We start from the raw sequence: 18763 nt of genomic DNA, 5'->3' as shown, positions 1-18763 counted from the left end.
TTCAACACAACTACCAGCTACAAGTGTTTTCAAACAAGAACGAAGTTCCATGGCCTTCTGCATATCAAAAAGTTTTTCACCCAGAGGGCAACCATGAAGCAAAACCCTTTTGGCCCTGTACACAATGGGCTCTCTCTTCTAGACCAACTTTGAAGTGTGTGATACATTCTCATCTAGATAATGGAAATGATATGATACTAGACCCACATAATAATTACCTAGGCAGCAGACTTCAGTATTCTATCACAGGGTGTTTATGCAGTGTTTCAGGCTACATCCTAAATATAACTATAGAAATGACATGTGATTTTACAAGTGCTGTTTAAGAAGAGGATAGGCAAATGAAATGCATCTCAGACTGAGCAGAGAAAAACAAGATCTCTACCCCCACTAACAGCCGGGCAAACCAAATAATAACCACTGATCTGTTTTTCCCTCTGAAAAATGGGAATTTTACCATTCTGTTCACCTCCTGTCTCTTCCAGATTTTTATGATATTGTTCAGAAAACACTGGAGGTCTTTAGCTGGCTTAGGTACTGAGTCACTGTCAATGTTTTCTGAAGTTATACACTACATGAATTTCTTCACAAATCTTCTTTATCAACAAGTATCTCCATTAATTCCTTCTCTCTGGAGAATCAAGAGAAAAATGAAGCTAACTTTTAGATGAAATATCACATGTGCTGACTGACCTCCCTTCTGCCCTTTACTAACCAGTTCAAGGTGCCCGTCTTCTTCTAAGTTCAAAAGAATCTCCAGGCCTAGAAGGAGTTTTAGAATAACTCAAATGACTTTGGAAGTATAAGAGTGGGAGACAAATTCTCTTTTAAATTATAATGATGTGAACACTGGCCACCACACACACACACACACACACACACACACACACACACACTCACTCACTCAAACCCATAACTCACACAGAAATTAGCAGACTTCAAAGAGAACTTTGAAGAGAACTTCTAGACTTCAAAGAGAACTTTCTAGAATAGTGGGAAATGTTAGATAAGTGGATATTATTGATATTTATTTTTTAATTTTATAATTTCCATTTGTAATAATTGAGTGTATCTTCAAAATGCATTCATTCAGTTGCTATAGTTGGTTCTCCATGAGATTAAAGCCATTACCATCCCCATATTGATCTAGAGTGTCTCCTCAAAGAAACTAAAAATAGTATTTTTAGCATACAATGGGAAATAGAAAATATTAAGATTTGTTTCACTCTCAAATATAAGAAGTAAAGTTCTCCTCCCCCATCATGGCTCTTTGAGAGCATCAAAAGTACATTTTAACTGTTCCTGAATCCACATCTGGAGTTTAAAAATCCAGTTTAAAAGGCAAATGATTTAAAATACAAACATATGGCTTCTTTCTCTACAGTGATTCCTAAAGGGAGAAAAAAAAGTCTGAGTACAAACAAACTATTGTTTTAAAGGGGATTTTTCCTTTTAATTAAAAACATACCAAGTAAGCTAACTAAGCCTCTACTTTCTCCTGGATAAAATAATAAAAGCAAGAATTATCATATTAATCTAATTAAATCTAGATCAAAGTACAGTATAGGAAATACGAAGATAACAAGAGTGGAGTGTTTGATATCTGAAGAGTGTGGTCCTAAATCTGTGCTTGGGGTACAGCAGGGGTTGGCAAATTTTTTCTGTAAAGGGCCAGACAGTAAAGTTTTCGGTTTTGCCAGCCATGCAGACTCTGTGGTAACTACCTAATTCCACTCTCGGGGTCCCAAAGCAACCACAGACAATACATAAACAAATGAGGGAGGATTTGCTCTTATACAATTTTATTATGGACACTGAAATTTGAATTTCAAATAATTTTCATGTGTCTCAAAATATTATTCTTTTGATCTTTTTCAACCATTTAAAAACATAAAAACTATTCTTAGCTAACAGGCTGTAAGACAGGCCTCGAGCTGGATTCAGTGTGTAGGCAGTAGTTTGCCAGCCTCTGGGTGAGAGCCATCAAAGACTGGAACAGCTGTCAGCTCATCTAACCAACATCCTCATTCCTTAGAGGAAACTGAGGTCCAGAGAGAGTGTAATGACTGCCAGGGTCTCACAGCCAGTTCTGGCAGAATCGGAGGTAAGAATTAGATCTCTGGAAAAGCTCACTGAAATGATAAAGCAGTGATAAGGAAATGTCCTTCTTGAGTTCCGTTCACAAAGACAAGCAGGAGACACTTAAAACCAGAGATGTCACAGGAACCTCATTACTAGTCCCATGAGCCCCCAATACCTGCCTTCCCACTGTGTAAAATAATTTCTTATCTGCCAGTCACTACACTGATTCAGAAGGTTCGATATCAGCAGCAAGAACCTGCAGAATGGGTCAAATAACCATCAGCCTGATTCTTTCCAGCCTTCTGGGTACATAGCTTTGGTCATTTCTTTTGTAGCTTAAATAACAACCTCCACTTTGGTTACTCCAATCCTAGAATTCCAAGAAATAAGTGTCAGTGTTGCTGAAGAGCAATGTTAAAAACTAGTTTAGAAGCAGAGTATAACAGGTGATGACCACTTTAGCTTAAAGCTCAAGAGCATCTCTAACATTCACCTTGGAAAGTAACATGGTCAGCTATGGTCAGCCTCCCTCCATTCTCAGTTCCTCCCCCCCCCCTTTTTTTTTTTTTTTTTTTTTGAAAGAGAGAGAGAAAGCAAGGGAGAGGGCAGAAGGAGAAGAGACAGAATCTCCAGCAGGCTCCACACTGAGTGTGGAGCCCCACTCAGGCCAATCCCATGACCCTGAGATCACAACCTCAGCTGAAATCAAGAATTGGATGCTCAATCTACTGAGCCACCCAGGCAACCCCTCCCCTTTTTTTTTAAATATATTTCTCTCTGGGGCACCTGAGTGGCTCAGTAGGTTAAGCAGTCAACTCTTGATTTCAGCTCAGGTCATGATCTCACATTTTGTTGGTTCCAGTCCCATGTTGGACTCCGTGCTGACACCCAGGAGCCTGCTTAGGATTCTCTCTCCCTCTCCCTCTGCCCCTCCTCTGCTTGCGTGCTCGCTCGCTCTCCCTCTCCCCCCACCTCTCTTGAAATAAATAAATAAACTTTAAAAAAATACATGGGGCACGTGGCTGGCTCAGTTAGTAAAGCATGAGACTCTTGATCTCAGGGTTGTGAGTTCAAGCCCCACATTGGGTATAGAGATTACTTTAAAAAAATGAATCTTAAAAAAAAAAAAAGAATTAAAACATACACATGTATCCAATGATGTTTCACTTACCATCTTTTCAAATAGCATTCTACGGTTTTAAAAGGAAAAAAGACTCCAAATTAAAGTGACTTTTTACAAGGAATCCTTTTTCTGACTTTTTTAATCACACTTTTTTTCAGAGAAATGTATGGCTTTCTATCCTGTTGTACATTCATTCTAAACTTGAAATTTTATACCAATGTTTCTCAGAAATTCTCCCATGATGATTTTTTATGAAGACTGCTCTATCAACTATCAACGATTCTGTTCTTACACACTTCCTCAAAAAGACATGGTTTTATACTTCTGTGAAGAGGAAGTGGCATTCTTAAAAGTAATTTTCAGTTCTTTTTGACAACTTAAATCAAGAATGATTGCAAACTCCTCAGAATTTTCCAACACACATTTATTCTCCTAGATCTATCTTAAACATAAAATTCTTCTATCAAATAAACTAAATCAGTTCATTCATTAAAACCAAAAGGAAAGAAAAATGCACTTCCTAAAGTTGTAGGAACGAAAATGCTACAACTCAAACCTAAGTATGGAGATTTCACACAAGAATAAAACAAACAAAAATTTTTCTACATTTTCAATGTTGTTTAAGTTACTGATAAAAAAAAAAAAAGACCAGATAAATGGTCACAAATTTAAAACAAAAAAAATAATAAAATCAGATTCCCATCGAGCTGAAATTGACCCTAGAGAACTAATCTTTAATTTGACAAATGAACCAACCAGAAATTCAAGGACTATGTACTGAGTGTCTACAGACCAGTTGCTATACAAAGACTTTTCCCGCTGGATTGTCATAACTTCCGTGTAAAGTAAGTATTATTATACCCATTTTACATTCAAGAAAAGTTTTGTGACAATTGTGTATGAGACACTGTCAGGAGAAGAGATGTGCCTATAGCCTAGATCTGCAGACAGCAACTTAGTTATTCTCTGAACTGTGCCACTCCCATGTAATATTTTTTGGAAACTGTTCAGTGAGATGTCATAACATTTTAAAACATTGTATACACAGTAATAGAGTGCCGTGGGACTTTGATATAAGACTCTTTGGTAAAGAGCAAAGCCCCTCAAAAAAAAAATGGTTTCTTCTTGGCTGCTAAGAAAAGTAGCATTAGCAACTAAATGTTACACTCACCTCATGGGCCCCAAGACTTAATTATACTGAGGCTCCAGAGCATCCCAAACTCAAGTCATCTGGCTTCTAAATTACACATGACAATATCATTTACTCAAGTTGCAACTGGCCATTTCTCAAGCCTCCGGTCTATTCTTAAATCTGCGCTCCATCAAGAAGGCTAGGGAAGGGGCGCCTGGGTGGCGCAGTCGGTTGGGCGTCCGACTTCAGCCAGGTCACGATCTCGCGGTCCGTGGGTTCGTGCCCCGCGTCAGGCTCTGGGCTGATGGCTCGGAGCCTGGAGCCTGTTTCCGATTCTGTGTCTCCCTCTCTCTCTGCCCCTCCCCCGTTCATGCTCTGTCTCTCTCCGTCCCAAAAATAAATAAACGTTGAAAAAAAAAAAAAAAAAGAAGGCTAGGGAAGGGTTTTCACACTTGTAGAAATAAACACAGATATCTCAGCATGCCTAAAGCAACACTGAAATCCTTGGGGGCCATAACCAACATTCACTTCCTGTTCAGGTAAGAAAAGGGGCGTGGCAACTCAGTCATTAAAACTGAGACCTTATAACTGCTTGCTGTTTTTTAAACCTACTCAGTTTAAATGGAAATATGGTTTTAAAGTAATGTAACATCGTGATAAGCACCGGGTGACCTACAGAAATGTTAAATCACTATATTGTATACCTGCAACTAATATATTACTGTATGTTAACTGGAATTTAAAAAGGAAAAAGTAATATAACAAAGTGATTTGGGACAACTCTAATAACTAAATTCCCCTGGACATACCTCACACTGACATAACTGTACAAGGATAGCCAAATCTAGATCTTCAAAAAGGCACCAGAGATGTGATTTTAAGGCAGATACTCAAATATCTAACATGAGTTATGAAGGCCACTTAAACTAAGTCAATAGATGGGTAAGTTTCACAACTAATTCAGAGTTAGTTGCCTATTTAGGCAACAAAACTGGCAGAACTGTGTGCTTTCTAACAATCAAGGATTCTAACAACTCTACTGAAGACATTCTCTGAGGTGAGAGGGGAAAGCTTAGAAGGGGCACAAAGAGAACAGGAAGAAGTAAACTGAAAGAAAAAAAAAAAAGCTTCCCAAAAGAGTGAGTCACTAAAATATTTAGGTGCCCTGGACAAATGCTAAGGTTTTGTGGTTTTGTTTTCTTGTTTTGTAAGATAAAGACTTTCTTTTTAAACATAACCACAATACCGTATTCGCACTTTAAATCTTCAAATAACCAGGCAATATTCAAATTTCCCCAATTGTCTAACAGAAATGTGTTTTTTAGGTTTGTCTGAATCAGAATCTAAATCTATTCATTGCAGTTAGTTTATACGGGACTTCATTCTCAGTGATGTATATATTTCCCCCACCCCCTCCCTCTTTTTCTTTTTTTCTCACAATTGATTTTTTTTAAGAAATGAAATCATTTTTTTCTATAGATTCCCAATAGCCTGGATTTTTAAAGTAATTTTTAATAAAAACTTAAAGGTTAAAAACAGGCCTTCTCCAGACCTACTACATTAATCTGTCAGTGTCTTGTACCATGAAGACCATCCATCCAGCCTCTTTCAATGAAGTTCAATACTCCAAGATACATGTTTATCCACAAAATGTTGCCATAACAAGAATGTATACAATATTCCCTTCAAGTAGGAGGTACGGTAGAGACAGAAAGACCCATAAGGTAACACCTCACCTTATGCATCAATACTTTTTAGCACAAGATAGCAATACAAATTCATCGTTCAAATATCATGCCTACACGACACATGGAAATAATGAGTTTTGCCCAGACACAATTTATGCCTCCAGGAGAGGACACGTAGTACCTATCAGAAGCCAAGTAAGAAAGATTTGTTAATACACAAATACCATTTCTATCCAGGATGCATGTTGACTATTTCCTTCCTTTCCTCTTATGCTTTCCTAGTATGAACCCCCTGCTTCAGTAAAGCCAGTCTTCAGGTTACCTGACAGGTACATGGCACATCACTCACCTGGGATGCCTTTCACCCTCATAAGCTGTCTAAAATCGTTCCCTTCCTCAAGGATCACTGGACTCCCTCCAGCTCCCTGATGCCTTTCTTAGTAACTATGCCCATCTCTGGACTTCTGTAGTTCCTAGGAAGTACCCCCACAATGTAGTCTAAACCTGCACTATACCTACTTTGAGAGCTGTTTCATATGCCACATTGTATTCAGTAAATATCTGATGTGGGCCTTCCATGCACAAGGCATGCAATACCATCTGTAACCACCACAAGCTCCATGAAGAAAAGGGCTTCTTGTGATACTACACCTGTCTCAAGAGGCCAGAAGCTTGACAGCTAAGAATGTGCACTGTGGAGACAAGCTTGCCCAGATGTGAACCCCGGAGTCATGAGGCCCTAAAGAGACTACTTCAAATCTCAGTTCTCATGTTCCCCATCTGTAAAGTGGAATGGTAATAGCCACTCTTTTGTAGAGACATTGTCGGGATTAAATAACATGAAGCACGATTATTGTCTTAGCTCCTTCCCAATTTGCTGTCTGGTTTCTAACTCTTTTGTTGTACCTGTTCTTATCCTTTGTGGAAAGAGGGGGAGCAGAGGACTCTATCAGAGTCACTACCTTGGAGATGGGGTTCATTAAACTGACCTTGATTGCTGGAATACATAAAAGAGGTCCACTTAGCAATGGGTCTGAGCATCCTTTCCCATGATATTTAGGGTCCACATTTCCCTTTCCCTAGTGTCACTCTGTACCTTCCCTATAAAGAAACGGAACCCCTGAGAACCAAGTACAGTGCTAACCCATCCCCACCACTGAAAGTTCAATTTAGAAAGAGGAGACATATAACCAGAAAAGAAGACAATATGTGATCTTTTATCTTTCGATGGGGAAGAAAAATTTCTCTGAATGCTGTCTGAATGGAAATCCAATACCCCAGTGTACAGATGGGAGCTCTGTTTACAATAGTATTTTTGTTTGTTTATTTGAGCACCTTATGAGTAAAAACATTTGAACATGTAGATATACACACAGACACACATATATATTTATATCAGCCATTTAACAAATATTCATTGAACATTTACTTATGTGCCTTATACTGTTTCTATAGAAGTGCCAAAGTTACACTAGTGAATGAACCAAGCTAACAAAACAACAAAAAGCTTTGCCCTGTTATTTTTATCTCCTCTACACATAAGTTTTTATTTTTTTATTTATTTTTTTTAACGTTTATTTATTTTTGAGACAGAGAGAGACAGAGCATGAATGGGGGAGGGTCAGAGAGAGGAAGACACAGAATCTGAAACAGGCTCCAGGCTCTGAGCTGTCAGCACAGAGCCCAACGCAGGGCTCGAACTCACGGACCGCGAGATCATGACCTGAGCCGAAGTCGGACGCTTAACCGACTGAGCCACCCAAGCGCCCCAAGTTTTTATTTTTATAAAAAGATAAAATATATGGTATAAGGGATATGTACCATGGAGAGGAAATAAAGAAAGGAGACCAGAAATATGGCATAGGCAGTTTATACAGCATGGTCAGGAAAGGACTCACTGAAAAGGTAACATTTGAGGAAAGATCTGAAAGGGGTGGGCATGTGGATCTCTAGGGGAGATGCTCACAGGCAGCAGGAACGTCAAGGGAGGACAGGAGGAGACATGGTCGGATAGGTGAGTGGAGGAGACCTGGAGGATGCCACTCTGTGACCAGCTTTTCCTCGGTGTGACGTGGGAGGATTTGAGGAGAGAAATGACACAATCTGAGCATCAGAATTCCCTCACTCTGATGGCTATGTTGAGAGTCAGGTGTCAAGGCTGGATGAGTGCGTCCAGTCAGAAGGCTGCTGGAATAGTCTCCGTGGTGGTTTGGCCAGGTGGTAAAAAGTAGGATACAGAGCTAAGAGGATTTTTATTGTACTGGAGTATAATATAGATTTTAAAAACACAAAAATAAAAATTTTAAAGGGTTTTAAAAGAAATACGAATTCTGACATTTTCTTTCCCAAACTCAATAAGCCATCTTGCTCAGCCCTGGGGCAAAAGCACGCCTGGCTTTGGGAGGCTACTGTTTAACAATAACGGGTTAGTTGACAGGTCCCAGTTTACCTGAATATCTACCTGGCTTTCTGTTATGACACTTCTCCTGTGCTCACTTCCTATCTTTCTCTTCATCTTGCCAGGCTTACATCGTAAAACAAGCTTCCTCCATCGACTGGGTTCATCTACACATACAGAGTTGTTGACTGCACGTAGGAATTCCCTCTCTGAGAAATTCTGTGGTCACTGTGTCAACCGAATCCATTATCTGGGTCCAACAGTTGGGAAATGGACTTGTTAGACCCAAATGTTATTATGGAGTTCAATAAAACAGGATTACAGGAGAACACAGGCCATCTGCTAAAGCAAATGAGAAAGGCTAAAGTAGGCATGAGCTCAGCACAGCTCACAATAGACAAACACGGGGTTGTGCGCCCCTCCCTGAAACCTTATACTACTTCTAGAAGTATGCTAGAAGATGCCATTCTTGGGGAAAGGACCCCTGACCTGTAGGCAGAACATGGGGTATATTTCTCAGACCTGGTCAACTCTACTGGCCACCACCACCCTGGGAGGGTAAGGGGAAAGGTAGGGGAGAGAACAGAAGTTCATGGAAGGCAGATACTTTTGAAACCAGATTCCCAAAGTTGAGAAGAGGTATCTGGGGCATTCTCTTAGAATGTTAGAGCTTGAAAGAATGCAGAGGATTCTTCACCCATGAAATCCCATTTTACAAAGAAACTAAGGCCAAGATTTTCCCAAAGCCATATAAGTATTAGAAAAAGAACCATGAGGAGGTGCCAGGGTGGCTCAGTCAGTTAAGCGTCAGACTTCAGCTCAGGTCATGATCTCACGGTTGGTGAGATCGAGCCCCATGTCAGGCTCTGTGCTGACAGCTCAGAGCCTGGAGCCTGCTTCAGATTCTGTGCCTCCCTCTCTCTCTCTGCCCCTCCTCTGCTCACGCTGTCTCTCTCTTTCTCAAAAATAAATAAACATAAAAAAAAAAAAAAAAAAGAAAAGAACCATGAGGAAAATCCAGGTCTTCTGATTCCCAATCTAGTGTTAAATAAACAAAAGCAATTTAATACAAAATGCTTGTTTCTTTTTTAACATTGAAATCTTTGAGACAGATTGAAACTGTGAGGAAATTTTGTATATCTAGGCCTCAGATGTTCCTACAAATCTCTTTAGTTTTACCAAGAGCTCTGGAGGCTCCCCTGGGGCAAAATGGTCTCCTGGTATTAAAGATCTCTTAGAAAGTTCCACTGGGGTGCTTATGACTCACAAGGGTGAGAGTGGGGGAATTACAGATACATGAAGACCAAGAAATACAAGCAAGCATTGACTTAGCAAAGCCTGAAATAACCCAAAAGTGGACTATATACTTCTTACTTACTTGGTCCAATTAACAGGGTGCTAGATAAATTTTCAGTTTCAAAAGGGGAGACAATAAAAAGATTCTTAAAAATTATGAATATCATAATAAAAGACTAGAGTCATGATCATTAATTTCAACCTCTTGGGCTACCAACTCTCTTACAGACTTGAACACTGATGAGAGAAAATACCTCTGAAATCAAGTAGAAGGTAAATATGTTGTTAAGAGGGTGCTAATGGAGTAATCAATAAAAGTGATGCTCTATAAAATAAACAATCTTGGATTATCTATCAAATAGGGGGAAGGGGGAAGGTGGAAGGTGGGCACAGGGCAGGAATCAGTTCCTAAACCACTGACATCGGTTACAACCTTCTTTTGGAATCTAACTTAACTTTCTGACTTTATTGCCTAGAAAGCTAAATTGGAGCTCATCTGCGAATACACCCTCCATGGCCACATCTGTGAAGAAGACTACAGCACAAACTGTGTGCAACAAAGGGACTGAGTCACAGAGAGAGAGGGAGGAGCCAAGACACCTGAAAGACATCCAGTCCAACCTCTTCATTTTACAAATAAGAACTGGAGGCCCACAGAGGTTAATCTGACCTGCCATGGTTTGGCTAACAACATAGGCCACCTCTCCCTTATCTTATACTCATAGCAAACACTGACAGTCAGTTGTTACATTTCCCCCCATCCCTTGCTGCAAGAGCCAGAGCGCTTCTGCAACCCCTCAACCAACTGGTCAGAACTGATGTATGAAATGGAAGCCATTTTCCAATTCTGGACTTGCATAAGGTTAAAAAACAATGTTTGTAATACCTGCTCCAGTGTAAACGCGACTCGAAAGAGAGCAACTGGTCTACTAGTCACTAATTCACCTACTGTCAAGCCTGAGGTGAACAAACACAGTCTATGTAGTGTGACCATGTGTCCAGATTTACTTGAGACAGTCCTGGTTCACACCTATTTTCCCAGCTTAATATTTAATAATACACCCATCATTCTCAAAGCTGCCTCAGAATGAATAAAAATGACATGATCATCCAAATTCTACGTAACACTTAATCATCTACAATAATTATAAACATTTGTTTTCTGAGAACATGATGTCAGGAAAAGAACACTGAATCAGTTACCAATAGGTTTCTCATACAAAAGGGCTTTCAAATAATATTAAATGCAAATAATCTTTGAAAGGGCTTTAGGGATCACTACTGCCACCAATCTCTTATATATTAAGTTTCAGTATGGAATCTTCTTTGAGGAAAACAAAAAGGAGAGCCAGAGGGAGTGCCTGGCTGGCTCAGTCGGTAGAGCATGTGACTCTTGATCTCAGGGTAGGGAGTTCAAAGAGTCTACTTTAGTATTTTTAATTAAAAAAAAAAAATGTTTTTAATCTTTATTCATTTTTGAGAGAGAGACAGAGTGTGAGCAGGGGAGGGGCAGAGAGAGAGGGAGACACAGAATCCGAAGCAGGCTCCAGGTTCTGAGCTGTCAGCACACAGTCCAATGTGTGGCTCGAACCCACGAATCGTGAGATCATGACCTGAGCCGAAGTCGGATGCTCAACCGACTGAGCCACCGAGGCACCCCTTTTTAATTTTTTTTTTAATGTTTATTTATTTTTGAGACAGAAAGAGAGAAACAGAGTGCAGGCGGGGGAGGGGCTGAGAGAGAGGGAGACCGAATCCTAAGCAGGCTCCAGGCTGTGAGCTTTCAGCACAGAGCCTGATTGAGGGCTCAGACTCACAAACTGTGAGATCATGACCTGAGCTGAAGTCGATGCTTAACCAACCGAGACACCCAGGCACCCTGAAAGAGCTTACTTAAAAAAAAAAAAAAAAGGAGAGCCATAGCTTTACAAAGTTTTAAAACCACAGGACTATCAGATCTCTCTAGCTCCTCCCTATTTTTTAAAAATTATTTCATGTTGTACTTCAGCCTATAAAAAAAAATCATATTATATTGTTGAAATAGAAGTCTTTTTAAAGAATAGCTCAGTCCTGTTTCTGGCACAAACAATTGTGCTTTTTGGAGTTTATATTTACTCTCTGTTTAGAGAAAAAGAGGAAGTAAAAGCTGAAATCTTTAAAAAAAAAAAAAAAAAGTACGTGCTGCTGGGTTTACACTAGAGCAGCCAGTCATTTATTTAAGAGAAGCATAAATTCAGTTTATTTGGAAAAGTCACTGGTCTAGAGAGCAGAATTGTTAGCTTGGTGCTCAAGAGAAAGATACTGATATTATCATGCAGAAAGTTAAAATTTTTATCTGGCTACTTAGAAGACTAGAAGTTTCCTTCTATATCAAGATGTCAGGAGGACTTCTGAGTACAGAGAATGCAGATGGTTTTAACTGTTTCTTTTTGCTAATCTAGCTTTTTGATTTTCCTACAATGATCATAGTTTATTTATTAATGACCAAGAAAAAATTCCCCAAGCTACCAATCAACAGGTCATTCGCCAGGGTGGAGAGGTGGAGAAGCTAACAGGGTAAGCCAGGTCCAAGGCTGCTGGGAGGAGAGGCCTCAGAGGAGCTCCTAACTCTGACAGAACTAGGTCTGGCCCTAAGAGCTAGGTGGAGTGCAGGGAGTAGGGCTAGCCCAGTGGCTTCCTGCTAAATAAGAGCAGGCATCCAGAAGTCCTACTACCGCATAGACCTTCTGACTATTAAAAGTATAGCCTTGCGGTTAAAGCCCCACCTGTGCAATCAGTGTGCCAGGGTAGGACACAGCGCTCAATCACTTAGTGGGTGTATGACCTTGAACAAGTCAATTAGCCTATTTCTGTTTTCTCATCTATAAAATAGGAATCACACTGCCACCTACCTCCTAGCATGGCATGAGGATTAAGAGGCGTGATTCATGGCAGGGCTCAGCATACAAGAAGATCACAATAAATGTAAGCCATTATTAGGTCTCTGCCAGGAAACACCAGTCCTCAAGTGCACTCCCCAAATCATGTGACTGGATCCCAAAACAACTAAAGAAGGGTCCAAAGAATAAAGCCTTTCTTTTCCTTTCATCTTTGCTGAGGGCAGGGCTGCAGCATAGTGCCTGCTATAGACCCAGTGCCCTAGGGAGCGATGGAAGGATGGGAGCAGCCTATAAAATACACGTGTCCCAAGGCCCCACACTTCGAGCTAGAAATCAAAGTTACAGGATTTCTAGTTTCTTGCCACTGCCACGGCTGCCAGCCACTGCCTTTGGCAAGGACATGGGTGACTCAAGTGTGAGCTAGGACTTGGCAAGGGGACACCTAGCCAGAAGGCCTCCAGGCAGGAAGCTCCATAAAGGGCCACCTGCTGAAACAGTTTGTCTACAGGCAGCCCTCGAGATGGAGGTGACATTCTGCTGTCACTAGCAAATTCAGGTAAGAATAGTGAACATTTCAAAGGTCCAAAACAACTTACCATTCTGGCTTCATAACTTTGAAAAACGTTGGGTTTTTTTTTTTGGGGGGGGGGGCAGGGTGGTGAGGAGGGAATCGGAGGCAGGCTGAAGATATGACCAGACACGTAAAATCACGAGAGTACCTTAACTAGACATAAAGAGCAGCCCCCAAAAGCTCAATAGCAAATAAAATTTCAAGGAGTTTCATGGCTCTCTTGAGCTAAAAGGCACTACATTTGTATGAAATAGAACTTTCTTTCCCAAACTTAAAATTACCTCGCTTTATCAAAGATATAAAGAAACCTTCTAATGTCCTTCTAGGAGGAAACAATTACATTAGTATATTAATTACATAGGTGAGTGTGTTCTATGCTGCTGATCCTGGTTTGCCTAGAATTTTCCCAGTGTTAGTACTGAAAGTCCCACATCCTGGGAAACCCCTCCATTGGCAAACCAGGATCCTTGGTCCCCCGAACACTGCAAGAAAAATGGTATGTGTTGTGTGAAGAGGAAAACAGAAGAGACACGGTTACAAATGCAGAAGTGCTAAATGTTAAGTTTGTTTGTAGCAACAGCTCTCAGTTCCTTCTCATAGTAAAAAAAAAAAGAAAGAAAGAAAAAAAAGTAATTTAAATTAAAAAAACAAAAACAAAACTAAAAATCACACTTGCCTGTCCCCTTTTAAAACTCTCCCAAAACAGAGTTCAGAAAAGATGTCTTCTCCTGGTGCATGACTGAGGTGCCAGTGTGGGCTGACTGTAGAGGTGGGGACTCCCATCAACCCAATAAGCTCCTCCACCCCACTCCAGCAGGACAGGAAATGTCATCTTACATTCTTTCTTTTAGGCACATTTGAAAACAAACCAAGACAGCTTGTGATTCAGGTTATCAACAACAAGACTGTGTCAGGGAAATCAGGATATCAAGCTAAAAATCCAAAAGCCATGGCAAAAATCAAGAATCACCTCACAAATAGGGCATTAAAAGGTGAGGGAGGGGGGCACCTAGGTGGCTCAGTCGGTTAAGCATCCGACTTCGGCTCAGGTCATGATCTCGCGGTCCGTGAGTTCAAGCCCCGTGTCAGGCTCTGTGCTGACAGCTCAGAGCCTGGAGCCTGTTTCGGATTCTGTGTCTCCCTCTCTCTCTGACCTGCCCCCGTTCATGCTGTCTCTCCCTGTCTCAAAAATAAATAAACATTAAAAAAAAAAAAAAAAAGGTGAGGGAGGAATTGAGAAGTGATTGTTTTACCAGCAGCAAAATGGAGAGTTAGGTGCTCTTCTACAAACTCTAAGGCAGAGACTCAGAGCAGGCAGCCCCCTACCCAAACGATGGAGCAAAACTCTTGCTAAGTACGGATTTAAGCAAAGGGTTTTTAAGCCTTGATGAGGTTAGGAACCAGCGTCTAAGAATTTAGTTTCAAACTGAAAGGTAAGACTATATAAGGCAAGAAAGATCACACACTTCCTGGACTTGAAGCCACGCAGAAACCTTTATTGCTCACGACTCCACCCAGCCCAGACCACCTCCTCACCCGGCCTTCTTTTGGCCTTGTCCCAAAATGGGCTGGCAATTCTTAGATGCTCCTGAATCTTAAAACTCCCTAGACCCCTTTGATGCATTTGGAGATGGAATCAAATGCAGGTTACATGACTTTTTTTCTCCATAACGATACTAGTTTCTTTGGGGAAGGGAGGAGATGTATTCCAAAACATTTTAAAAGACAAACATCTTTGAAAGTCCTACTCTGATAAGTCCTGAAGAATAACTTCCTTTCTAAGACCAAGAAATACACTTTCCCCTACTGTCGATCTTGATTTAGGAGCGGATAACTTCTTGTAACCCTTTTAACACACCCAATGAAAAGACGGAGGTGTCTTACAACCACTAGCAAAAAGCACAGAAGCCTGGAAGGCAGGAGACAGGAGTTAGTTTCAGCAATACAGGCCAACAGCTGTGGTCCTTCAAGATCCCACGCTTCACTTCTCCAGATCTCAGTTTCTTCATTTAAAAAAATGAAGGACTGTCTTTAGCATCTCTTCCAACTCTAAAGTTCTCTGTGAAATTCTGTTGCGTATGTGATAATAATAATGTCCATTAGATTCATTTTTTGTACTTGAAGACTTAGGAATTAAGAGACAAGTATAGTAACTTGGACCAGCAAAGATGACACGACCAAAACAGACTAAAACTGGAAGATTCAAAAAAAACAAATGTCTAACAGTTGTCAAAGTATGTGACTAAAAGGTGGAGAGAATCCTAATATCAACTTACACTTTTAAATGCTCTGGAACCAAAGGGAACAAGTAGATTCATCACAATTGCCAGCTGTTCTTCCTGCTAAATTTAAGGCTAACATGAGTTTTAACTCAGTGATCTCTCCTCCACAGAAAGAAAAAAAAAAATGCCTGTAAATACTTAAGGAAAACAAACCAGAAATGTGACTCTCAAAGATATGAAAGCAAATCATTCTGGTGATTGATTGCATCTAAATGTCCTGGCTGGATTCTAACTGGGGACAGCAAAGCAACAAATGCAACCCCTTCAAGATGTATGAGATGTTAAATATCAAGAAATGGCATGTTTGATAGGGTGTCAAAGTCAAGATTGACTCTGTGCCAACCAGGACCCCAAGCAGTGTTCATTTCACTATCCATAAATAAATGGCAGAAGGAAAAAAAAAACAAGCTGTCTCCTTTTTTCGTGAAAGGAGCTGCAGAGTTCTATCATGCAACTTGGCTGTGCGCCTATGAGTGTCAATATCCTAAGAGCAGCAAAGTCTGCAAAGGTGGGGTGTTTCCATTCCCCAGACCTGCAGCAAGGACTGTCAACCGAGTCAGCAAATAACCTCACTTCTCCAAACCAGCACTCCAGAGCTGCCCTGTGCGGTGTCTGAGCCAGGAAAGCAACAAAACTGACACACACAGGCACAGAGAGGGTGGTTCACCGCTGTGAGTGGAGCCCCGGGACTTCTCCTCCTGGGACAGACCGGCCAGAACCAAAAGCGCCGTCTCCAAGGGACCCCATCGCGCACCACGCACACACAACCTCTGGTCTACAAAAGAGGAAGTCAGGCTGTCATGTCAAACGGATAAAGACAGCTCGACCACACAAGAGCCGCGGTCTGGGCCGGTCTCTGGCTTGGCTCGGCGAGGGTCCCAGGCTGGGATCCTTTCTCCCTCTCCATACACCTCCCTCCTTCCCGCGGCGCGGACGAGCCTCCCGGCCGCCGGCACCGGCTGCCGGAGCCCACGCTGCGCAGCACGGTAGGAGCCGGAGGAGCACCTCGAGCCTCCCCTCCCCCTGCCCAGCCCGGGCCCGCGGACAGCGCACACCCGCGCTCATCTACGCACACCAGTGCACACCCGCGGAGCAGCACCCCGGCTGCGCCTGGCGCCCGCCGGCCCCTTCCCCAGCCCCCCGGCGCGCCGCGGGCACCGAGCGGGGCGCGCAGTTCCGACGGCCCAGGGCGGGGACGGCGCAGGGCAGGAGAGCCGCAGCCGCCGGCTTTCGGAGCAGCCGGCGGCCGCACACACTCCTCCCCTTCGCCGCGAGTAAACAGCTCGCGGGCGCGCTCCGCGCCGCGCCCCCATCCCCCCGCCGGGGCTCCGCGCCGCCCCGCGCCCGCGCGTCCCGCCCGCCCGCGCCGCCGCCCCCTACCTGGTCGGTGAGTTTGAGCACTGCCATTCTTCCGCTCCTTCGCGCGCACACACATACAGGTCCCGGGTCCGCAGATGTCACGCCAGGAGCCGGGGAAGCGGAAGGGATTGCCAGGGGAAGGGAAAAAAATCTGGCTCCCGAATTTGACAGCCCTCCCCCTGCTCCTCCTCCGCCGCCTCCTCCTCCCGCCGAGAGGCTGACACTGGCTAGTGGGGTTTGCAGCCGAGCCCGCCCGCCTTTATACAGGAAGTACCGGCTGCTGCCAGCCGGGCCGCCACTGACATCACCGCGCGCTGCCTCGCCGCCTGGGCCGACGCTGCCTCCTGCCGCCCGCAGCCGGGCCTCGCAGCCCGCGGCCCCCAGAGCTCGCCTGCGCCAGCGCCGGGCGCGCCGTGGGGCCAGACTGCCGCCTGCTTTCCGCGCCTGCACACTGCGCCCCGGCGTGCCGGCCCCACTGCCCTGCGGCGCCAAGGGCGTGCGCGGTTACAGAAGCCCCCCCTCCCGCCCTGGGGCTGAGCGTGGCCCTGCCTAGCCGCATCTCATACCCACGTACATTCACGGACACAACCTGATGAGCGAGCCCGGTGGACACACCCGGAGGCGCAAGAAAGGCTGCTACTCACAGGCCACCAACTTTAACTTGAGAGACTGGGGCAGTCTCACTTCTCCTAAACCTCTCCCTCTAATTCGGAACCAGAATACCCAACACTCCAAATTATCCCACCTCGGTCCGGGGTTGTGGTTCTGGGGCTTTCTTTGTTTAATGGGGGGAGGCCTTGGTCACATTGTCATTCCTTAGCGAGTGTTCGTCACTTAGGAGGTGGGGGACAGGGTCTCTAGCCCTTCCACCTTGTTCTCCAGTTACCTTCCAGCTGGACACACACAAAACCCCCACGGTTAAGTTCAAACACTGGGTTTTGACTTGGGGAGATGGAGGGTAGAGCAGAGTTACTGGAAAAGAAAAGAAAATTAATGGAGCTTTTGAGTGTTTTCACCAGTCCTGACTCATTCATTTCTACAAAATCCAGTTACCATGCTCTTCCACAAATAGAAGATTCGGCTGTCAAAAGCATGGGATACAAATACAATGGTAATATACATAAATCATGGTAAGTGTTGATACTTCTGGAATTTGTAGCAAATATTTTTTCATTCAACAACTATGTACTGTCTACTTTGTACCACATACCAGCTAGGCACAATATGAAAGGCAGGGAGCATAAACAGGGAAGATACTTAGTCTTAGTAGGTGTCCTACATAAACCACATAGTCACAGCTAAGGAGTCTAATCATATACTGATAAGGGATCCCGGGGGGGGGGGGGGGGTGGCAATGCTTCTAAAGGAATCCAGGACAAAGGAATCAGACCAGACTGGTGGGTGAGGGCAAGCTTCCCTGAGAAAGTGACAAGAGTTGAGATTCTGAAGGAGGGAGGTAAGTAGGCAAGTGGGTGGGGTACTGCTCCCAGGTGGCCCTATGTGCCCCTGGCATACCATAGAGCAAACCTGCATTGAACAGCAAACCAGTGCTAGAGTTCTGGGTTAAGACCAAATAACCACCCTTCATTCATTCATAAAGCAAATACGGATTCTTCCTCCTACTTTTAGAGCCTCTCCAAAGATTCAATGTGGGAGAGGAGAGAAGGGAGGGGTAGCATTTGCTTAGCATCCTCATCTAACCATGAAGTTGTGACTCAGATCATACAGGCTAAGGAACTAAGAAAACACGCCCCTGGCTCCCACTCCTCCATCTTCAGGAATGCTCAGAGACAGAATGCTTTTCTCAAGTCCTCCTTCAAACACAAAATAAATTGCATTTGTTATATCTGTGGGCAGTTCTTCACCACTGTTGTTGGTATTTGTATTTCCTAATATCATCCTGCATGGCTTTGTAAGTAAACTGATTAGGACACAGAATTCTCTATTTAAAAA

At 43.1% G+C, this 18763-nt stretch overlaps 1 protein-coding gene across 10 annotated transcripts in view; it reads right to left on the bottom strand.

The window, feature by feature from the left end:
- The window catches only part of ANKRD44 (ankyrin repeat domain 44), a 324230-nt gene extending 307105 nt beyond the window's left edge, over positions 1-17125 (bottom strand). For all 10 annotated transcript variants that reach the window (XM_019428337.2, XM_019428342.2, XM_019428339.2 and 7 more), the window contains exon 1: positions 16832-17125. In XM_019428337.2, coding sequence (XP_019283882.1) covers positions 16832-16858 — 27 coding nt within the window. In that variant the 5' untranslated portion in view covers positions 16859-17125. The remainder of the gene's footprint in view (positions 1-16831) is intronic.
- Between the last annotated feature and the right edge of the window lie 1638 nt (positions 17126-18763).

This window comes from Panthera pardus, unplaced genomic scaffold, assembly GCF_024362965.1.
Source record: "Panthera pardus isolate Hobbes unplaced genomic scaffold, ASM2436296v1 HiC_scaffold_10, whole genome shotgun sequence".
Classification (NCBI taxonomy): Eukaryota; Metazoa; Chordata; class Mammalia; order Carnivora; family Felidae; genus Panthera; species Panthera pardus.
This window is presented reverse-complemented; position numbering and strand designations above follow the sequence as displayed.